The 21349-nt window shown below is 48.2% G+C and overlaps 1 protein-coding gene, 1 long non-coding RNA gene and 1 gene segment (V, D, J or C); 2 read left to right on the forward strand and 1 right to left on the reverse strand.

The window, feature by feature from the left end:
- Nucleotides 1-17401, forward strand: part of LOC121010132 (immunoglobulin lambda-1 light chain-like) — a 152113-nt gene extending 134712 nt beyond the window's left edge. For 17 of the 41 annotated variants that reach the window (XM_040443487.1, XM_040443509.1, XM_040443488.1 and 14 more), the window contains 2 exons: nt 15568-15605; nt 16954-17401. In XM_040443487.1, coding sequence (XP_040299421.1) covers nt 15568-15605; nt 16954-17273 — 358 coding nt within the window. In that variant the 3' untranslated portion in view covers nt 17274-17401. Of the gene's footprint in view, nt 1-2002; nt 2013-2628; nt 2634-3235; nt 3242-4783; nt 4789-6705; nt 6711-10887; nt 10895-15565; nt 15606-16953 lie in introns of all 41 variants that reach the window. The other 24 variants (XM_040443510.1, XM_040443507.1, XM_040443522.1 and 21 more) reach the window with 9 other exon arrangements.
- The window catches only part of LOC121010111 (immunoglobulin lambda variable 3-9-like), a gene marked incomplete at its 3' end in the record, with an annotated part of 226055 nt that extends 204708 nt beyond the window's left edge, over nt 1-21347 (forward strand). The window contains 2 exon segments of the V gene segment in view: nt 19548-19578; nt 21244-21347. Of these exon segments, the coding sequence occupies nt 19548-19578; nt 21244-21347 (135 nt within the window).
- Nucleotides 1793-3367, reverse strand: LOC121010137 (uncharacterized). The gene is made up of 3 exons (XR_005781014.1): nt 3256-3367; nt 2968-3059; nt 1793-1867 (listed from the first exon to the last, which is right to left on the reverse strand). It is a non-coding gene; the product is annotated as an uncharacterized LOC121010137 (long non-coding RNA).
- Nucleotides 21348-21349: the final 2 nt, after the last annotated feature.

Here is a 21349-nt window from a genome sequence, read left to right on the forward strand (position 1 = left end):
ACTGGCACAAAAACAGACACTCAGATCAGTGGAACAGAATAGAAAACCCAGAAATAGACCCACAAATGTATGGCCAACTAATCTTTGACAAAGCAGGAAAGAATATCCAATGGAATAAAAACAGTCTCTTTAGCAAGTGGTGCTGGGCTGGACAGAGGCATGCAGAAGAATGAACCTGGACCACTTTCTTACAGCATACACAAAAATAAACTCAAAATGGATGAAAGACCTCAATGTAAGACAGGAAGCCCTCAAAATCCTAGAAGAGAAAGCAGGCAAAAAACCTCTTTGACCTTGGCCACAGCAACTTCTTACTCAACATGTCTCCAGAGGCAAGGGAAACAAAAGCAAAAATGAACTTTTGGGACCTCAACAAAATAAAAAGCTTCTGCACAGCGAAGGAAACAATCAGCAAAACTAAAAGGCAGCCAACAGAATGGGAGAAGATATTTGCAAATGACATATCAGATAAAGGGTTAATATACAAAATCTATAAAGAACTTATCAAACTCAACACCCCAAAATCAAATAATCCAGTGAAGAAATGGGAAAAATACATGAATAGACACTTCTCCAAAGAAGACATCCAGATGGCCAAGTGACACATGAAAAAATGCTCAACATCACTCATCATCAGGGAATATAAATCAATACCACAATGAGATACCACCTCACACCCGTCAGAATGGCTAACATTAACAACTCAGGCAACAACAGATGTTGGCAAGGATGCGGAGAAAGAGGATCTCTTTTGCATTGTTGGTGGGAATGCAAACTTGTGCAGCCACTCTGGAAAATAGTATGGAGGTTCCTCAAAAAAGTAAAAATAGAACTACCCTACGACCCAGCAATTGCATACTAGGTATTTATCCAAGGGATACAGGTATGCTGTTTCAAAGGGGCACATGCTCCCCAATGTTTATAGCAGCACTATCAACAATAACCAAAGTATGGAAAGAGCCAAAATGTCCATCGATGGATGGATGGATGGATAAAGAAGATGTGGTATATATATACAATGGAATATTACTCAGCAATCAAAAAGAATGAAATCTTGCCATTTGCAACTACATGAATGGAACTAAGGGTATTATGCTAAGCTAAATTAGTCAGAGAAAGACAAATATCATATGACTTCAGTCATGTGAGGGCTTTAAGATACAAAACAGATGAACATAAGGGAAGGGAAGCAAAATATAAAACATTTTATAAAAACAGGGAGGGGGACAAAACATAAGAGACTCTTAAATATAGAGAACAAACATAGGGTTGCTAGAGGGGTTTTGGAGGGGGATGGGCTAAATGGGTAGGGGCTTAAGGAATCTACTCCTGAAATCATTGTTGCACCATGTGCTAACTAACTTGGATGTAAATTAAAAAATAAATACATTATAGAATGTAAAAAAAGTCTATAAAGCCCCCTCCCTCTGAGAACACACATTGTACCCCCCTCTTTGCTCTGAGAGCCTCCTGTCCTGACTTCGAAGAGAAGTTCCTCCTTTCCCCCCTAAACCGTCTCCAGAGGGCTGGTGCCAATTTTCTTTTCTTTTTCTTTTTCCATTCCAAGGACACAGCAGCTATTCAATAACCATTACTCAACCTCATACATTATATTAAATATTTTTAATGCATTTTCCCTAGCAACTGAAGTCAAAATTATCATTTCAATTTCACATGAAGTATTCTTAGAATTCAGCCAATTTCATTCTCTTATACTCAAATCATATCTTTTGAGCATGTGATATGTCCCTGCCCCAGCCACACATTGGAGATTCTGAGACACAGCACTTACCATCTGTCCAAGAGCTCATGGCCAAGGGTAGACTCTTACAGCAGCTCCATGGACCTTTAACAACTCCACGTGCACCTGGCAAGGAGGAAATTTTATTCAGGTTCTGGCTCTCACAAACTGTGATCTGCAATAGAACGCTGCTCCTGCCTCAGGGTTTCCCTGGAGTAGGGGGGAGGAAGGTCACTGCACTGGGGCCTGGGAATGTCAGAGGAGACTCAGTGTGGAAATGCTATGGAGATGGAGCTAGAAGCGGACCAGCTCGAGGCCCCCACCAAAACACAACGATGGATGAGACACTTGGAACTCCTGGATGATATTAACCACCTTCCTCCTGAGCCAGAATGGAGCAGAGGAAAGACCGGGAGCCCAAGACAATCTCAGTATCACCACCATGACTCTGGCCACCTTCATGACAGCACCCAGAACGATTCAGTGAGCACGATTTCAGGTTCCCTGAAAACACAGATAGACTGTCTCTCAGTGGCCAGAACAGCCCAGGATGTAGGCCAGGACACAGACTGAATGGGGGCTACAGCCCCAGACTAGTGACTACCAGGAGGAGGATCCCCTGGGCTGGGGGTGGAGACTACAAGGGATACCTGTCCTCTCTCTGTGCCTTGGGGCTGAGCCCTTCCCCCTTCTCTGCAACCACAAAGCTCTTCAGCAGCAGCTCCAGAGCCTCTGTTGATTTGCATAACCAGCAGGAGTCTCCAGCAAGGGAAAAAGAGAGGCCTTAGGAGGAATTTTGCCCAGCCTTGGACCTTAGTAGCAGAATTGGGGCGCCTCCACCACGGCCTGGACCCCTCTCCTCGTCGGCCTCCTTTCTCACTGCACAGGTGCTGTGCCCAGGCTCACTGGGATCTGGGACAAGCTTGGCCCTGACTCTGAGCTCCTGCCCCAGTGGGTGACAGGATCTCTTCACCTTGCTGCAGGATGAGGGGCTAAAGGGGTGAAATCTCCCATTTTGCTCACTGGCCCTATGTGAGCTCTAAGGGGCTGCACCTGCCCAGAGAAAGGGACTGGGAGTTTCTCATTTGTTCAAAGGTTTTATCCACCAGCCAGGCCCATGGGCCCCTGGGGCTGAGATTGATGGGTGGGGACAACTCTGGGGGCCAAGAAACCTCTGGAGTTCGGTCCAGGCCAGGAAGGCAGAGCCCCGTCAGCTGGAAACCCACCTCTCATAATCTCTCTTGCAGGTTCTGTGGCCTCCAAGAGCTGACTCGGCTCCTGTCAGTGTCAGTGGCCCTGGGACAGACGCCAGGATCACCTGTGGAGAAAACAACATTGGAAGGAAATATGTCCAATGGCACCAGCAGAAGTCAGGCCAGGCCCCCATCTATTATTGCAGCAACTGGCCCTCAGAGATCCCTGAGTGATTCTCTGGCTCCCAACTCAGGGAACATGGCCACCCTGACCACCAGTGGGGCCCAGGCCAAGGACGAGGCTATTTCTGTGCCACCTACCATGTCATTGGGAGCATCTGGCAATGACTCACAGTGACACAGACAGATGGGGAAGTGAGACACAAATGCTCCTGCCCTGGCCTGATGCTCATTCTCTCCATCCTCTGAACAGTCATAGGCCATGTCTTAGGGCCGGGTGTCCTCTCTGGTCTTGGCCCTGACCCTCAGGGTTGGAAAGACTTCCCCTCAGGGCCTTTGTTTACCACACTGAGAAATAGTAGGGGGTGGGGAGGTAGGGGGCCTGTTTTGAATCACAAAGACTGTGGCGCCCTGTGGGTCCAGAGGTCCCCCTACTGGCTGAACCTTGGCACAGCCTTGTCCCCTCTCAAGGCAAGTAGCTCCTCACTCCTCTCAGGAGTGACCTGAAAAGTCAAGATACTGGAAGGAAAATGCGCAGCTCCTAGCTGGCCCCTGATTCATGGGGGTCCTTCCACTTGTTGGTTTATGTGATCACCCTGCGCTGAGACCCAGGATCTTTATGCATCAGAGAAGAGCCTCCTTGCAGGGGAGGGGGCCCGGGCCTGCAGCTGAGCCCTCAGCACCATTGCCCACCCACCCTCCAAAAGAACCGAGGTTCACACTCCCTGCTCCTTTGTAAGTTTACATGTAAAGTTTTCACCAGAAGTTTGTAAAATGTTCACAGAGCTCTTGCACACATGTTGAGTGGAAGCAAATATCATGATTGGATGCCCACTCTGTAACATTTAGAAATTTTTCAACTTTCTTTCCTCTTCTTGAACTCTGTTTTCATTCCACACCCCTTCCTGGATTTGATCTGCTTATATATTTTTATACCTGAAATACATACTGTCATACATCTCTATCCTAAAAATATGCACTAAATTTTTACATTCTAAAATTTAGTTTCATAGCCTGTGATCTTGAGTGTTAAATAGTTTTCTTCCAGCTGGCATCATAATTATTCATAGCAATATGTGAGCAACACAAAATAAACATATTAAAATTTTCATTTTTTGATTCATGGATCCATTGATAAATATGATGTTCCACTAGAATGAATCAGGGTCCTGTATCAATTCTGTCCTACCTTTCTTTTTTTTTTTTTTTTTTGAGAGAGAGAAAGAGAGAGAGAGAGGGAATGAGTCTTAAGCAGGATCCACACTCAGCATGGAGCCCAACACAGGGGTCCATCTCATGACCGTGAAATAGATCATGACCTGAGCCCAAATCAAGAATCAGAAGCTTTGGGCCCCTAGGTGGCTCAGTCAGTTAAGCATCTGACTTCAGCTCAGGTCGTGATCTCATGGTTCATGAGTTTGAGCCCTACACCGGGCTCTGTGTAGACAGCTCAGATCCTGGAGCCTACTTTAGATTCTGCATCTCCCTCTACCTGCCCTCCCCCTCTTGCACTCTGTCTCTCTGTCTCTCTCTCTCTCCCAAAAGTAAATAAACATTTTTAAAAAATTAAAAACAAAAAAAGAAACTTTATAGTTTCAATGTTATGTTTAAGACTATGATCTATCTTGGGGCACCTGAATGGCTCAGTCTGTTAAGCATCCGACTTCAGTTCAGGTCATGATCTCCCGGTTCGTGTATTCAAGCCCCGCGTCGTCGTCGGGCTCTGTGCTGACAGCTCAGAGCCTGGAGCCTGCTTCAGATCTGTGTCTTCCTTTCTCTCTGCCCCTCCCCTGCTCATGCTCTGTCTCTCCCTCTCTCAAAAATAAGTAAACATTTTTTAAAAATTTAAAAAAAAAGAATTAGAAGCTTGACTGACTGAACCACCCAGGCATCCCCTGGCTTTCATTTTTGTATGAAGCTCAAAGAAACTCTGGTCTCATAAACAGAAGTTTTGTAATACAATTTCACTCACAGATCTGAGCTCCTTCCTAGTTATGTGCCAAAAATCATTAGTGGTTGATTGTCAAAAATTATTGTTTTCAATGATCTATCAGCTGGCAGCTCTATTTCATATTCTTTTAATTTTTTTTTTTTGAAAGCAAAGAGTTGGAAACCACCTGACTTCAAGAGGATTTGAACCAGTAGACAGTTTGATGCACCATCGGAATAGAATGAAGGGCTTATTGCCGCATCTGCTGGGAAAGGCACCTGCAAACAGCCCTGCCCTCATCTGTCAGCAACCTTGATGAAGAGAGCCACCTGGAGCTGAGCCATGGTCCTGCCCTGGGCAGCTGGCCTCTAAAGGCTGATCAACGTGAGGGCCTGAAGGCCCAGCCTCTCAGCCCACCTGGGGAAACTGGGAAAGGCCATCTCAACAGCAAAGCTCCCCTATAGCTGATTCCTCCCTCTGCCCATCCTGCCTATCCTGCTTCCCACCCAACCCTTGCACAGGGGTTGGTCCCAATCACTCTCCCTGTAAACCTCCTGCAGTCTGGCTCCATCCCAGTATCAGCTTCTAGGGGAGAGGGGACCACCTGCACAGAGGTGTCACCTAGCCATCTGTCATCCACTTTCCCAGCTTCTGGGATATGCAACAAGAAACTTGAACAGAACTTACTAAGAGATCCCTTGTGTGTCATGTAATTTAAAAGATTGGGAATAAATTGGGGGTGCCTGGGTAGCTCAGTTCAGCAGTCGACCTCAGCTCAGGTCATGTTCTCATCGTTTGTGAGTTCGAGCTGCATCGAGCTCTCTGCTGTCAGTGTGGAGTCCGCTTCGGAACTTCTGTCCCCCTCTCTCTCTCTGCCCCTCCCCAGCTCATGCTCTCTCTCTCAAAAATAAATAAATATTAACAATAATTTAAAAAAATAAAAGATTGGGGAAAAGTAAAATATCTGTAATCATCGTGCATCTTTGCATCTTTACAAATTTTTTTGAAAAACATTATTTCCTCTTCTCATGTGTTTTAAACTATATTTTTTCCTCCAAAACTTGGGACTGCCGATTTGAATCATTCAATCTAGGGAAGAGTCCCACTGTTTAACCTAATTGGCAAAGCCAGTCCTCACTGTCCAAGGTACTATTCAGACGTACTTCTGTTAGAAACTGGCTCTAGTTGTCAACACAAGTAAACATCTGGATGGGTATTTCGGGGAATATTGTAAAATCACTGAAAAGCAAAGGATGTGTCTGGAGAAATGGTCAAACAATAAAGTGAGGTCGATTTTATGTGATTATCTATTTTATAACAACTTTTTTAAAACAAGGTAAGTCACTAGGCTATTCGCCATTATGGAACTAGCACACACAGTGCAGTAGCTACTATGGTATATGACACGTGTAGTTATAAACAAATGTGAGGGTGTGTGGGCTTTTAGGAATAATGAAGTAAGAATCGAATGTAAATTACGTTAGTATTGGTAGCCATCAGGATGGAGCGCTTTGTATGAACGTAATAAAGGAGGCTGCACCACCCTCTCTAAGAATGTGCTTTGTCCCGCGAGGACCTGCCAGGAGGCTGTTCCCGGTGGAAGAGCTGAAGGAGCTGTGACTGCTACAAAGCCACCACCTGCCACGCAGGTCCTCATGAAGGGAGTGTACCCCTCCCGGGTATCAATCCAAGACTTTGGAAAGGGCCTGGAAAACTGGGCTCCGCTATGCAAACATCAACCCACCTGGTCAGGTGAGGCTGGAACCACAGGGCTCTGGCCACGCCCACTCCAGAACCCCGCCCCCCGACTTCCTCCACACACCGCCCCCCAAAAAATGTTCCCTGGAGTATCAAACACAGCCGGCACTAGTATGAGCAGAGTAAGCCACTGTCGTTACATGTAAAATTTAAGGGAGGACCCCAAAACTCGTCATCAAAATAATATTTAATGCAATCTTTTTTCACATCGTAATGCAGAAAAATCCCGTAATAAATATAACATCAAAACTGTAAGTCAGTTCAGTATCCGCCCCCCCACTCCACACTGGAGTGACTCGCTTCACTCGCCTCACCCCAGGCCGTGGTTGCAAGGGTTAGGTGGGTGTCAGGGAAGATGTTGGACTAGAGTCCGGCCTCTGCATCCTCCCGCCTGCCACCACCACTGGAGCCTTTCCCGGGCCTCTGTCTGGCCAGCCCCTTCTGAGTTCCAGCCCTTTCTGAGGTTTAGCCTCCCTCTACTGCTGGTCTCTGCTGCCCCCTATTGGACTGTCCCCTCGGGACTGCACTCCAGGCGGCTGTATTGGGAGAGTTGGGCGTTAAAGCACTGAAAAGTTCCCAAGCTCCATCCTTCAGTTCCAGGCTGGCTCCACCTCATGTGCAAAAAAAAAAGCCTGGTCCTCTCAGGTCTCTGGCTGGTACTGGTAAGTCCCAAGACACAGTCTTTACACCAAGTCGCTGTGTGTCTTAGGAAAGAAACTCTCCCTCTCTGTGCCTCAGTTTATCAGTCGAAGGAACTAGAAGGTCCCCACCAGGGTCATGAGTCTGTGACATCTACAGAAGCAGTAGAATTCTCTTTCCATTTGCTGGAGGAAAGCTGGAGTGTGGGGTGGGACTGCACCCCCAAGATCAACAAAGGAGTAGGGGTCTCCAGGGATCCTGGGGATCCCTCAGAGTGGGGCTCAGAAGCTGCAGAGCCAGACCCTGACTCCAAGAACTCTGAGAGATTCCAGAACCTCTGTCACATCCCCAGACAGATACTTTGTTACACACACACACACACACACACACACACACACACACACACACCCCATGCACAACTGTGAGATGAGAAGGCCCAGCTGGCTTGAGTTTGGGGATGGGGGGGTGGTGGAGCAAGGTGCTGGAGAGACCTGGATTTAGGCAGTCTCTGGGGCTTGTGGAGTACAGAGTGGGCAGGAGACTGGTCAGCAGGAGACAGGGGCACCCTCTGATATGGGAGGCAGGACAGAAGTGATTGGACAAAGGCACACCCTGACACTCCATGGGAGAAGGGCTGGGGCAGGGCACAGAGGAGCCAGGGACCCTCAGCAGGGGGTCTACCAAGGGGGACAGATGGACCTGGACTCCTCTGGCCCAGCCTGAATCCAGCCCTTGGCGTATCTCAATCCAGGAAGGAGGTGAGGGGCAGGCCTGGGTGGGTCAGAGCTGCAGTTGCACCATCTGGGAAGACCCAGCCCATCCCTCAAGTGTCCCCAGGAAACAACCAGACCCAGATTTCTGACTACAGCCACCACAAGAGGATGTGGTTTGTGGCAGTGGCGGCCCAGAGGCTGTGGCAGGTGCAGGGGTGGGGGAAAAGAGGCACAGCTGGGGATGCTGCCTTTAGGGAGAGCCCCTTCTTCCCAAGACCTGGGGCTGTCCCCCAGAGAACCACAGCTTCTGGGCCCTAGGTAGTAGGTGAGTGTCACACCCACACAGGGGTGCCAGGAGGGAATAGCTTCGGTCTGGACTCCTAGGGCACATGCCACTCCAGCCCCCATGGTACCAGGAACCCAAGGTCAGAGGCAGGCGTGGGCCTCATCCCATGGATAGGATGATCTCCTGCCAAATGTAGCAGGAAAGTTAAGGAGTGCCTGACTCAAAACATGGGACACACAACTCTTAAAGGCACCTCCCAGGAAAGTCACTTTGGCAGGCCTGGGAGGCCTCATTTAGGGCTGCTGAAACAGAAACTAGAAGCCCTGAGGGGCTGCAACCCAGATTTGAGCAGGTGTATTAAAAGACCTTGCGGCAGAAAAGTCAACTGGAAAGCAAGAGAGGCGCTGGGTGACAGGCGGGATCCTACAACCTGCTGCTTTCAATTCTCTCTTCACCGAGCAGTGAGACTTCACCAGGCCCGGAGAGCTGATGCACAGACATCAACAAAGCATGTCCTGGAGCCGTGCAAGGGCCAGCCCTCTGTATAGAATCTGCTTGAACATCAATTTCCTCATCCTCAAATAGGTGAAATGATCTCAGCTCAGCCAGCAGCCGGCCCCGCTGTCTGCCTCAGCCTCACTGCATTACATATTATATTCCTGGGCTTTCCAATGGCCCCCAGCCCAAAGCACCTGTGCAGTCCATGCCTCCTGCACCTCTGCCCAACAGAACCCAAACCTCACCTCCCTTGGAACCAAAGCATGAGCCTTCCAGGTGGACAAAGGGCTGCAATGCAGGGGAGGAGCTCACTCCTAGATTCTAGATCACCCTGCAGCCCACTCCCAGAACACCCTTGGCCCCAGCGTTCATCTTCTCTGGACCTTAGTTTTCTCACTTGTAATACAGGGAAATGTCCCCCAGGACATGCCAACAGTTATTCTAAAGCCCAAAGTCCGAGGATGGTGGAAAGGGAATGGACATTTGTTCAACACCTGCTACATACTGGGGCTTAGCATTCACATGATCTCATTCATCTTCATGACTTCTTGTTCTTCTGCTACAGAGGAACTGTGTCCATTTTACAGATGAATAAACTGAGGCTCAGAGGTGACCTAAGGCTAGGTTTCAACATTCATGAGCCTGACATTATTCCTTGAGTGAGAGATATAGAATCGCTCCCTGCAGGGCCCTTGCCTGGCTGAGAAGCTGAGATGACCAGAGGGAAACCAGACAGGCTTGACCAACCCTGCCAAGGAAGTGTAGTGTGCAGGGACCCAGCCTGGGGGATTGGTCAGAAGAGAAGCCCTAGCCCCAGTCCCACCCCAAGGAACTCAGGCCTTGGTGATTCCTGATTCACTGGGCACTCAACTGCTTACTGTGGTCTTTTCAAGTCCCAAGAAGATGCTCCACAGACCTGGGTCACCCTTAGGAATACAGAAATAAGGCAGGTCAGGTATGCCCCACCCAGGGCCCCAGGGGCAGGAACTGTGGGCTGGCTTCAGTGGGAGGGGGTGGAGCCCAGGATCGACCACAGCCGGGCAGCTGGCAGATGTCACTCTGAGGGAGATCTCCAGGGGTAACAGCCATGGGCCCTGGAGAGGACTGGGCACTGAGTGCAGGGACCAGAGAAGGCCCAGGCAGAGGACAAGACTATGTGGGCCAGGCACACTGGGACCGCTGCTGCCAACAAGAGGGACCTGAGGCACCTGCCAGCCCCTCTCTTGGAAGTTCAAGCCGAGCTTCCACCTTGAGGGCAGATGAGGCCTGAGACAGGCCAAGTGTGCTGTGAGGCTCCTGGGGGACAGAGCCCTGGCCCCAGGCAGCTCTGTCCCCTACTGCTGCTACACCTGGCCATGGGCCAACGCAGCATCATTGAGCAGAGCCCCAGAGGGAAGGAGCCTAAGGTAAGGAGCCAAAAGATCACGGCAGGGGAGGATGTGGAATTCCCTAAGGTGGGAGCCAGGAGTGGACATCCGAAGAGGAGAGCAGTAGTGAGGGGAAGAGGGGGGAGAAGGAAGAATGGGCCAGAGAGAAGGGGCCTGGGTAGACACCGGCTGTATTTAAAGTGCTGACATCTGTCTTGCGCGGATTTTTTTTGCATTGATTTTTTGTTTGTATTAAATTATTAATTATTAAATATCTGTATTTAAATATCGTGTATTAAATTATCGTGTATTAAATTATTAAATTAAAATATTTATTAAAATATCGTGTGTCTTGATGACGGAGTTTTGGGCATCCCTTAAATTTTGGACTAGTGCCGCACCTGCCTCACCCTTGTCCTCTGGGTAGGGCAGAAAGAGGCAGGCAGGAGCAGGATGTGCCCAGCAGGCACTAATCGTTTTAGGGGCAGAAACGCCCTCTGTAGCCCCACAAGTCAGATCCTGCTGTTATCCTCATCTTGCAGAGAAGATAGAGGTCCAAAGAGGTAAGGTGACCTTCCCAAGGTCACACAGCACACAGGCACAGTCCCAGCACTGTAAGAAGCCAGAGGACTGAACCCTGTGACCTCATCAGCATGTCCTATGTTGAAACAAAATGGCGCAACATTCTGAAGGGGTGCTCTACCAGGCAGTTAGAGAGGGGAGCAAGGGCTTGTCTGAGTCTCCACCAAGGATGTCCACTCTGCAACTTATTCATAAATATTCACAGGGGTCAGGCCTGGGGACCCAGAGAGGGTGGGCCTGAACCAAGGGGGTCATGTCCAGGTGTGGGGACAATCAAATTGGTCTGACAGGTGAAGAGTCACTGACACATGATGTGACCACTCCAGGCACCCGGAGCGGCCTGGGCTGAGGAGAGAGAGAGGTTGTGCAGGCACAACAGGGCACTCTGTGCTGCGTGCAGTGTCTTAATGTGCTGCACCCTTGATCTTGGAGTCCAGAAGAGTTGTTGAGGGATTTAGGTAGCAGACCGTCACAGTCGGATTCATGTTTGGAAAAACGGCTCCAGATAGGAGATTGATGTGAGGCCAGATTAAGGACCCAGGAGAAACAACGGCCAAAGCCTGCATCTTGGGGATGGGGAAGAAGGATCAGGTACCAAGACCACCTATGAAATTAGCAAGTGAATTTAAAGTGACTGTACCAGAGGTTGACCGGGAGGAATGGGCACTCTCATGGACTGTCTATAGAAGTCCAAAATGTACAACCATTTTAACAATATGCAGCAAGTCATTTTTTAAGTATATTTATTTAAATTGTGCAATTCCACTTCTATGAATTCATGGTGGGGGAGAGGTGAAAATAATCCAAGATATAACAAAAGGTTTATAAACAAGAATGACTAGCTCAACATTACTAATGGTGGGAGAAAACTGGAAATAATCTAAATATCCAGCAGAAAGGGTGTGGTCAAATACAGTATAGAACATCAATCATAAGGAATCTTCAAACCCTCAAAATTATGTGTGGGTTTTTAAAGTATGTGTACATTTTCAAAAGCCTGCCCGAAATAATAGAAAAATGTCAATGGTGTGTCTCTGGCTGATGGGACTTCCCCTAATTTAAAACTTTGCTTTCTAATTTTCTATACTTTTGAAAATGTTCACAGGAAGATATATTTGGTTTTATCTTCTAAAATATTTTTTTAAATTTATTTTTTTGGGAGAGCACAAGCTTCTAAAATAATTTTTTTAATTTATTTTTTTGGGAGGGGCAGAGAGAGGGGGACAGAGGATCTGAAGCAGGCTCTGCACTGACAGACTGACAGCAGCGAGCCTGATGTGGGGCTCAAACTTTTGAACCAGGAGATCATGACCTGAGCCAAAGTCAGTCAACCAACTGAGCTACCCAGGTGCCCCTAAAATAATTCGTTTAAGTTCATTTCTTTTTGAGAGAGACAGACAGACAGAGTGCGAGTGGGAAAGGGGCAGAGAGAGAGGGAGACACAGAATCTGAAGCAGGCTCCAGACTCTGAGTCAGCACAGAGCCTGACGTGGGGCTCGAACTCACAAACCACAAGATCATGACCTGAGCCAAAGTTGGATGCCCAACCAACTGAGCCACTCAGGTGCCCCTAAAATAATTTTTAATACAAGAGTAATGTGTACTTGTTGTAAAAAAAAAAATAAAAATAAAAATAAAAATGATTAACCACAGAAGTAAATAAAGAAAAAATCCAATGTTTCTGCTTACCATCCCCACACATCTTACCCTAAAACCCATTCTCCAGAGACAGCCACTGTCAGGTTGGTCAGTACATTTCCAACGCTTCTCCTATGTGTATATGTCCCTGAACACACACACACACACACACACACACACACACACACACACAAACACCTAGTTGGTATTGGGATTTTTTTTTAATGAAACCATACCCTGGAATAAGCTTTTTAAACAATGTGTTACTGATATTTTCTATCTCAATTTGGATAGATCTCCCATGTTCTTGTAATGGCTTTGTAAAACCTCAGAGTTTGGACGAACCAGATTGTATTTAATTATCCCCTTATTAATGGACATTTAGGTTGTTTCCATTTAAAAATATAAATCACAAGTGATGCCGCAATGGAAATCCTCACATATGTGCGCATGTGTTATGTGTGCTTGTATAAAGTGCACTTAAGTATCTACTATGGATAAATGGCTCAAAGTGGAATTGCTCGATCAGAGAGAATGTGTTTGGGGAATGTTCCTAGGCAATGCCCAAATGTCCTTCTGAAAGGTTCCAGCTTATATTCACTGCAGTGAATGATAGTGCCCTTTCCTCTACATCCTTGACAATAATGTGATATTGTTGATCTTTTTTTTTTTTTTTTTTTTTGCTCATCCAATGAATATAAGTGAGCCTATGTTTGTTGTTTAATTGGTTATTTGATCATTGGTAAAACTTGTTTTCCTTTCGTTTTTTTATTGTCTGATTTTATTTCTACTGTGACTTTATTTACCAGTTGTAATTTTGCCTGTTTCTCCATTCAGTTGGTTGTATTTTCTTAGGGATCTATAGAAACCCTTCATATATTTGGGATATTAACTCATTGTTAAGTCCATAGTTGTAAATATTGTTCCCTGGTGTGTTTTATGCCTTTTGTTGATGGGGTCTTTCACCATAAAGCTGTTTTTAATTTTTATGTGTCAGATAAGTTTAATTTTTTCTTTATGGCTTCTGTGATCTGTGAGACCACATGTGGGAGAAGGCCATCCATGTCTAACTCATGTCCATGACCCTTCTGTAGAATGCCAAAATTACCCATCTCTGATACTGCCCCACACTAATCATCTCTTCTTGTAAGTTTCTTCTAAGTGTGCATTAAGGAAAAATGAAAACACCAAAATAGGGAGACAGAGGAATAAGAGTACCTCCTTGTTCCCATCAACCAGGTCCCAATATATCAATTCCCTGATGATGCTGACACAACAACAAAATAATTGCTCTCTTATGCAATATTTGCAAACAAATTCCAGATATCATACCTTTTTCTCAATAATGATTTCATCTGTGTACCAGAAGATGAAGGCCTAAACAGAAACTAAAGTAGCATGATCAAACCCATGTAGAAACTGTAAATCCTTAACAATGAAAATACTTATCAATGAAGACCTCAAACTTGTCACAAGTGAATGCATGGAATTATATTGTTGATGTAATTGCTATTTGGGGGTATTTCCTTTTCTCTTTCTGAGTATTGAAAATCATTTGACACTGTGATTGTGGGGGCCGGGTGTCCTCAGGACTGTTGGGTCTGTAATAATCCCCCGTCACTCTACTTTTCCTTGCAAAGAAGGGACTAAGGGGCTGAGCAGCTGGTGCTGGGACTCTCCCATAGTGGGGATGCTGCCACAGCCTCCCAGAGTTGTATCTGAGCCATCCTCTCTGTTTCCTCATCCTGCCAAGGGCTTCTGGCATCAGATCCTTCAGGAGGTCCAGTTTGTACAACGTCAGAATCACCTCCCTGGACAGTTGGCGACTTTGCATCAAAGGACCCACATCAAGTGAACCTTTTTAGGTAGGATTAGCTGCATTGATGTTCAAAGACTCCGTCCATCAGATGGAAAGGGTGCATCACAGCAGTATTTCATTTCTGTCCTCCTTCTCCTGGGAGGGCTGCCACGTACCCATGTGGGGAGTGCCTTTCATGTGCAGGGAAAAGAAGAAATGTGCACTGTTCCCTGCTCTTCCCCACTTCACAGGATGATGACCTGCTCCTTCCACCCTCCCCTGCTGATTCATTTTTATTTGGCGACCTGGTACATGCTGGGATTCAATGGATCAGATTTTGGGAATGTACCAGTGTTGTCCACACTGCATGATGGCTTCATGTCTGCCCATATGGACATTCGTCCACTGGGAGTCTATTCAGGTGGCTCCTGGGTACACTCACATGACCCCAGGAGATCTCAACAGCTCCAGCTTTCTGAGGGAAAACATATTCTATTTCATCTTGTGCATACCTGCCCAGGCCTGAAATTCATCACTGATGCCAGTTTCATTTCGTGGGAGGTGGCAGTTAAGACTCTTTAAGAGAAGCATAGCAGCAGTCACATACCAGACCCTCCCCAACATGAGCCCAGATTGGGGCTTGGCTGGAGCTGCTCCCAAGGTCACCTGGACACAGGCTGGCATGTCTTATAGGACCAGGCCACACATCACTTACAACAGTCCCAAACTAGCACATCCCCTGGGATAATAAGACAGAGCCCTCTGAAGTTATGTCTCGGGACATAGTTAGTTGCCAATGTCCATACAGAGTCCAACTCTTTCTCCCTGCAAAGGATCCTTTGGGAGGGAGGGTACTCCCTCCACCCTCACCTCACATCTCCCCAGGGTATTACAATGTTTGAACATACAGAAAAGAGATGTCCTGTTCATTTCCATGGAAAATAACTCACAATGACACAAAAGCCTTCCACAAACTCACTCCAATATCCAAGAGATAGTGGTAGAAACAGCAAATCAGATACCAACTTCCATTGGAAGAATTGATTCCAAGGATCCTATTGCTGTACACATGGGGACATTGGTGCTATTCTCTGATATGGGTGTGGGACATGTGGCTCCTCTGTTGAGCAGACACCAGCCTGAAGCAGTACCCTCACTTCCTCCATCACAGCTGCACGTGGGGGGCTGGGGTTGGGGCAGGGCCTCCCATGGATGGGGTTTTTGTATGAGCCTGTATCACAGTGTTGGGTGTTCGGCAGAGGTACCCATCTGAGCGTCCTAGGTGAGTCTCATCTTCTCCCTGCTCCCCTGCTCTTCCAGACATCTGGGCATTTTTTGACTGGTTTTTTTTTTTTTCCTCTGTGTATCTTATATATAAGTCTCAGTTACTCTTTCACCCGGCACCTCAGCCCCTAGGACCCTGCTCTCCTCCCTTCCCTGTACTGACTGTCGTGCTTGCTTCTTTGTTCATCATAACCCCGCACCTCCTACCCGAGGCACAGGGAATGGTGGAATGACCTAAAATCTAAAATCTGTCTGCCGGGGTCATCCTGGGACCCCCATGTGCTCTGTCTGTCCTCTCCTGTCTGGTCTTGTGTTGGACCTTTTTTATATCTGGGAGTTACTAACAGTCCCCATAGAAAATGGAAGAAAGAACAGGGAGCATTGAGGGGGTGACCATGTGGAGAATTTGCAGGGACACGGCACCCTCAGGGCCAAGGCTGGGGACACATGGGTCAGACGTTTAAAACAGGGCCCTGGAACTGTGCGACTCAGGATCTGGGGTGGTCAGTGGTGTACCAGTGGAGCAGCTAACCCCACCCCCAGGCCTCATGGGGTTGCAAGGCAGAACCCTGAGGTGTCCTGAAAACTCAAGGAAACCAGCAAGAGGGAGGACAGTGGGGAGAAGAGAAGGTGCCAGGGAAAGGGTCATGGAATGAAAGGATGTGAGAACTGGATGAACACTTGAGTCCTTGCAGGAAATACTTCACACCCCAAAGAGAGGCGGAACCTATGGAATGAAGGCTCTAGTGATATGACTGATTTGCAGGACATGGAGGGCAAGGCTGCAGAAGACAATGGAATGAGAGAGACACAAGAGACACAGGCACACACTCTATTATCAGCAAGGATCCTACCCAATCAGGGACAGCCCAGGAGAGACACATCTGGGTAAAAACAGATCTCTTAGGACAAAGACTTTCACTTCCCCAGCACAGAAGTGTCAGATCAGAATGGTATACAGGATGATTCAATGGAGGTCAGAGAGCTCACATCATAATCCTGACCATAGAGGAACAAACATAGAGGCCAGACAGTCACTGTCAGTATGTCACAGGAGGCAGGGGCAGGACAGTGAGAGTTCAATGTCTCTGTGGGAGGACAGGTGCCAGGAGAGTCTCAGGATGGGTGGTGACAGAAATTCAACTCAAAGACTCCCAGCACAGGTGGGGAGATTTTTGAGGAACACCTTAACCTACCCCCACCTTTGACATGGACCCGTGGACACAGACTGTGTACTAGGGGCCTGATTGGATGTTCAAGAACCTATTCCCACATGAAGACTAAGGTCAAGTGACCCCATGGTGGATGCTGAACCTCTGACCTCTTTTCCCTCCCCCACCCCACAGGTCAGCCCAAGTCAGCCCCCTCGGTCACACTCTTCCCACCCTCCAATGAGGAGCTCAGCGCCAACAAGGCCACCCTGGTGTGCCTCATCAGTGACTTCTACCCCAGCGGCTTGACGGTGGCCTGGAAGGCAGATGGCACCCCCATCACCCAGGGCGTGGAAACCACCAAGCCCTCCAAACAGAGCAACAACAAGTATGCGGCCAGCAGCTACCTGAGCCTGTCACCGAACCAGTGGAAATCTCGCAGCAAATTCACCTGCCAGGTCACACATGAGGGGAGCACCGTGGAGAAAAATGTGGTCCCTGCAGAGTGCTCTTAGGTCAAGGGACCCCCACCTACCCCAGGGGGTGTGCAGCCATTGGACCTACAGGAAGGATTCCCCTTGCACCAGGATCATCCCAGCCCTTCTCCCTTCAATCAATAAAATGTCCTTTATTCAATCAGAAATTGTGTTCTCTGGTCATTTGGGTTTAACATTTTGTGTCCTGAACTCAACCAACTTTAGGCAGAAACATCATTCTTTTGGCTTCATGAGAAAGAAGCCCATAGAAGATGTCCTCATGTTTTTTGAAAGGTAGTCTTAGTATCAGTCAAGATTGCGAGAGAATATTCTTCAACAGGAGATACAAACAGCAAAAACAAGAAAAACCATCCTCCACAATGTCTGTATACTTTCCTACTTGTATGAACCATGTCCACTGCCAGTCATACCTGCTCTCACTGATCGTGGGTCTCCATGACTTCTAAGATAATTCCTGAGCTTCACCCTGTACCTGTGCCACACTGTCTACAACTACCCCCTCTTATGATGTCCACTGTTCTCTCCTTATAGACCCCCACTCAACACCATGTTTTCCCTGGTTTCCTACCCCATGTGGACATTCCCCATCATACCAGCCTAGAGCTTCCTCTCTTCCTTATGAGAACTCCTGTTCCTAACTCCCCAAGAAAAATGACCTGTTCTCCCTTCCACAGACTCCCTGTCATACTTACTACAGGACCCTCTGCCTGTACACTGGTCACTCACACCCACACTGCCACTGCTGGCACCTCCACACAACAGTGTCTCTTGGTTCCCTCTGGCATCCAAGGTCTCTGAGAGATAGACTCCAGCTATGCTTTCTAGGTTCTCTCTAAGGCCAGGCCAACCCATGAGACCATCACTTGTGCTTAGGTGACATGCCTGGGACCTCTATGTTATAAATCAAGGCTCAGATTCTGGCAATGGTCTGCTGACAGATTTCTCAACTGGCTCTTCTACTTAGGACCTCAGTGTGGGATCTGAGCCATAACACACACAAGCATACACACAGGTACCAATGAACAGAAACATACATGCACACACATAATGATCACAGAGCCATTGGTTCATTTATAAAACTGCCATGGTGGGCATCTCTATGGAAGGCTCATGACAAGCTGGGTGAGGAGGTGTTGCACGGAGTCCAGGATGGGATGTGAACAAAGAAAACTCAGTCCCTGCCGAAGATACCAATGCCAGCCAGTAACAATAGAAGGCTCCAGAGATTCTGGTCAAAGCTGCAGTGAGAAAAGCAACCTCATGGGCTAGTGGGAGGGAGTTAAGAGATGAAGCAAGAGCAAATCACAGAAGACAGCAGGAGTCCTGGCTTAGCGTGCATGTGTGTCACAGAAAGAATGCCAGACCTGTGTGTACCCTATGTGAGCTCTGCAGGTGACATCTCCAGGCCAAGATGCAGACCCAGGCCCTGGGTGTCAGAGACATCACAGAGTGATGGTCCGGTGCAGGGATACAGTATGTGTCCTGTGTGGTGGGGTCACCCTGTGCTAGTGATACTCCTCTATGTGGGTAATGTGTGATTCTCAGTCAGTTCAAGAGACCAGCACAGACTCCAACACATCAGCTCAGGGTGAAATTGTTGGACCCAGTGCCTGCCTCCCCAAGCACGATGGACCCACCAGATCTATCCAGCTTCCATTCAGCCCGCAAACCCCTAAAGCATTACAGCTGCTCTCATGGGGCTCAGGAGAGGGACTAAACAGTGACCACACTACCTTTCAGAAGAACCAGCCAAAGGCAGAGATTCGGGAGCTCAGGACCCTATAGAAGGATCTAAGTATTGGGGAGAAACATGATTCTCCTCTCAACACTTTGCATTCCTCACCCCAAACCTCCACGGTTTCCTGTTCTGAGGATGTGGTGGCATATCCAGGACCCTCCCCACAAGTCCAAAGTCTGCAAAGGGCTCTCAGCTCCATCACCTCTGTGCTGAAACAGCCTGCTCACCCTTTCTACAATGACATCCTGACACAGACTGAGGAAAGAACACAGCACCTTCCTAAGGATGGCATTGGCTGGGAATTCTGATGCCATATCTAGAGGAGGTCTCTCAACTCCTCCCCATGACTGAGGATGGATGGAATCTGAACCCTCCATGGAACTGAAATTCCAGGTCCCTAGGGGTCACCCCCATCACCCACCCATCTGCCTGACCAGCACCCGTGACAAGGAGGCTGGGCTTTGGGCCTCCTGTGCAGCTGCAGGTGGGCCTGGGTCAGCGGTGGAGGGACTGACAGAGGGTTTGTGTTCGAGGCTATGTCACAGTGTCATATTTTCGGTGGAGGGACCCATCTGACCGTCCTCGGTGAGTCTTCCCCCTTTCCCTCCTCTTTCAGATCCACTGTACAATTTCGGGCTATTGTGCTTTCTCTTATGAGCTGAGCTTAGTCTGAAGGTCTATGGGGTCTGTAAGTTTTGCCCCCTTTGTCTGCCCCTCATCCCCTCCACTGGTCCCATCTTGTCAGATATCAGGTCAGGGCTACAGGGGACCATCCCCATGAAGCCTTCCTGATCTAGACCTGAACTAATGCCTCACTATGGCTCCAGATCTCTCCCCACATGAATCTTCTCCTCTGGACTCGGGGATGGTCAACTCCCCATTCAGGGCCTCTGGGTTCCAAGAGTCCAAGGAGAATTGGGCGGAGGTGTGGGGTGGTTCAGGCTGCCAGAGAGGCTGTGGGATGAGAGAAGGATTCTGGGGATGGCTCAGGCACTGGGTTCCAACCTCAGAGAGCCCCAGGAAGAGGACTTCCTGAAGCGTAGTGAGGAGAGCCTTGTCTGGGAACTTGGGAGACATGGAGGAGGAAGTGGAACAAGAGGGTCAAGGATTAAGGGAGGATTTCAGAGGAGAAGGGGGCCGTTAGTGCTGGGACCTTCCATTTCCACAGAGACATTCAGGACACCAATATCAGGACAAGTCTTAGGACTGTGTCCTGAGGTCGGGACATTCAGCAGCAGGAGTACATCCTTCATTGTCCACCATGGAGGGAAAATGCCTTGAGCAGATACACGGGGCCGGAGTTCCTTGATAGGGACAGGTGACAGGGACAGTGACTGCCAGGCTTTCAGAAATGCTAAGACAGTCAGACCTCCTATAATAAATTTACAATACAGGGAGACTCCTCAGAACAGACATAGCCTAGCCTCAGAAAAGAAAATTCACCTTACCTTCAAACGCTCAATCTATAGGACTCCTTGGAATCCAGCCCCAGGGAATCCACTTTTTAATTTTTTTTTTAATTTATTCATTTTTGAGAGACAGGGAGAGGCAGACGGTGAGCCGGGGAGGGCAGAGAGAGAAGAAGACATAGAATCCCAAGCAGGCTCCAGACTCTAAGCTATCAGCACAGCTGACAGCACAAGGCAGGGCTTGAATTCACAAACCATGATATCATGGCCTGAGCCCAACTCAAACGTTTAACCAACAGAGCCATGAAGGTGCCCCAGAAACTTCCATTTCTTACCCACCAAGCATCATTAGGCAGGGTCCATGTTGGGAGGTGGGCAAAGCTGCAATGATGGTGTGAGGGGTTCTGGGGGCAGGAAATCTACTTTTCAAAGGGTAACACAGCACTGCAAACAGGAAAGACCAGCTATAGTATAACTGGGTAGGGGACTTGGGGTATATGGCAGTGACACAAACTTCCAGAACAGACAGATTCACAAGGGAATGCAGGTCTCAGGGCCAGTGCCAGCCACTCCCAGGGGGAGGACTGTGTGGATTAGGAGGACATGAGATCCAGAGAGTGTCTGGGGCCATGGAAGGACTCAGACACTACAGAATCTGGCAGTCAGATCCATTCCAACAGGTGAGTAACCCTACCCACAGCTGACCTGACATCAGGGAGCTGAGGCCACATGAGGCCCAAGCCATGGACATGACAGAGCTGTTCCTCACATCAAGACTGAGGTAGAAACTTCAGCCATGGACACCTGATCTCTGACTTACAGCCTCTCCCCCTTCCGACAGGTCAGCCCAAGGCGGCCCCCTCGGTCACACTCTTCCCGCCCTCCAATGAGGAGCTCAGTGCCAACAAGGCCACCCTGGTGTGCCTCATCAGTGACTTCTACCCCAG

This window comes from Herpailurus yagouaroundi, unplaced genomic scaffold (genome assembly GCF_014898765.1).
Source record: "Herpailurus yagouaroundi ecotype Mexico unplaced genomic scaffold, PumYag 191, whole genome shotgun sequence".
Lineage (NCBI taxonomy): Eukaryota > Metazoa > Chordata > Mammalia > Carnivora > Felidae > Herpailurus > Herpailurus yagouaroundi.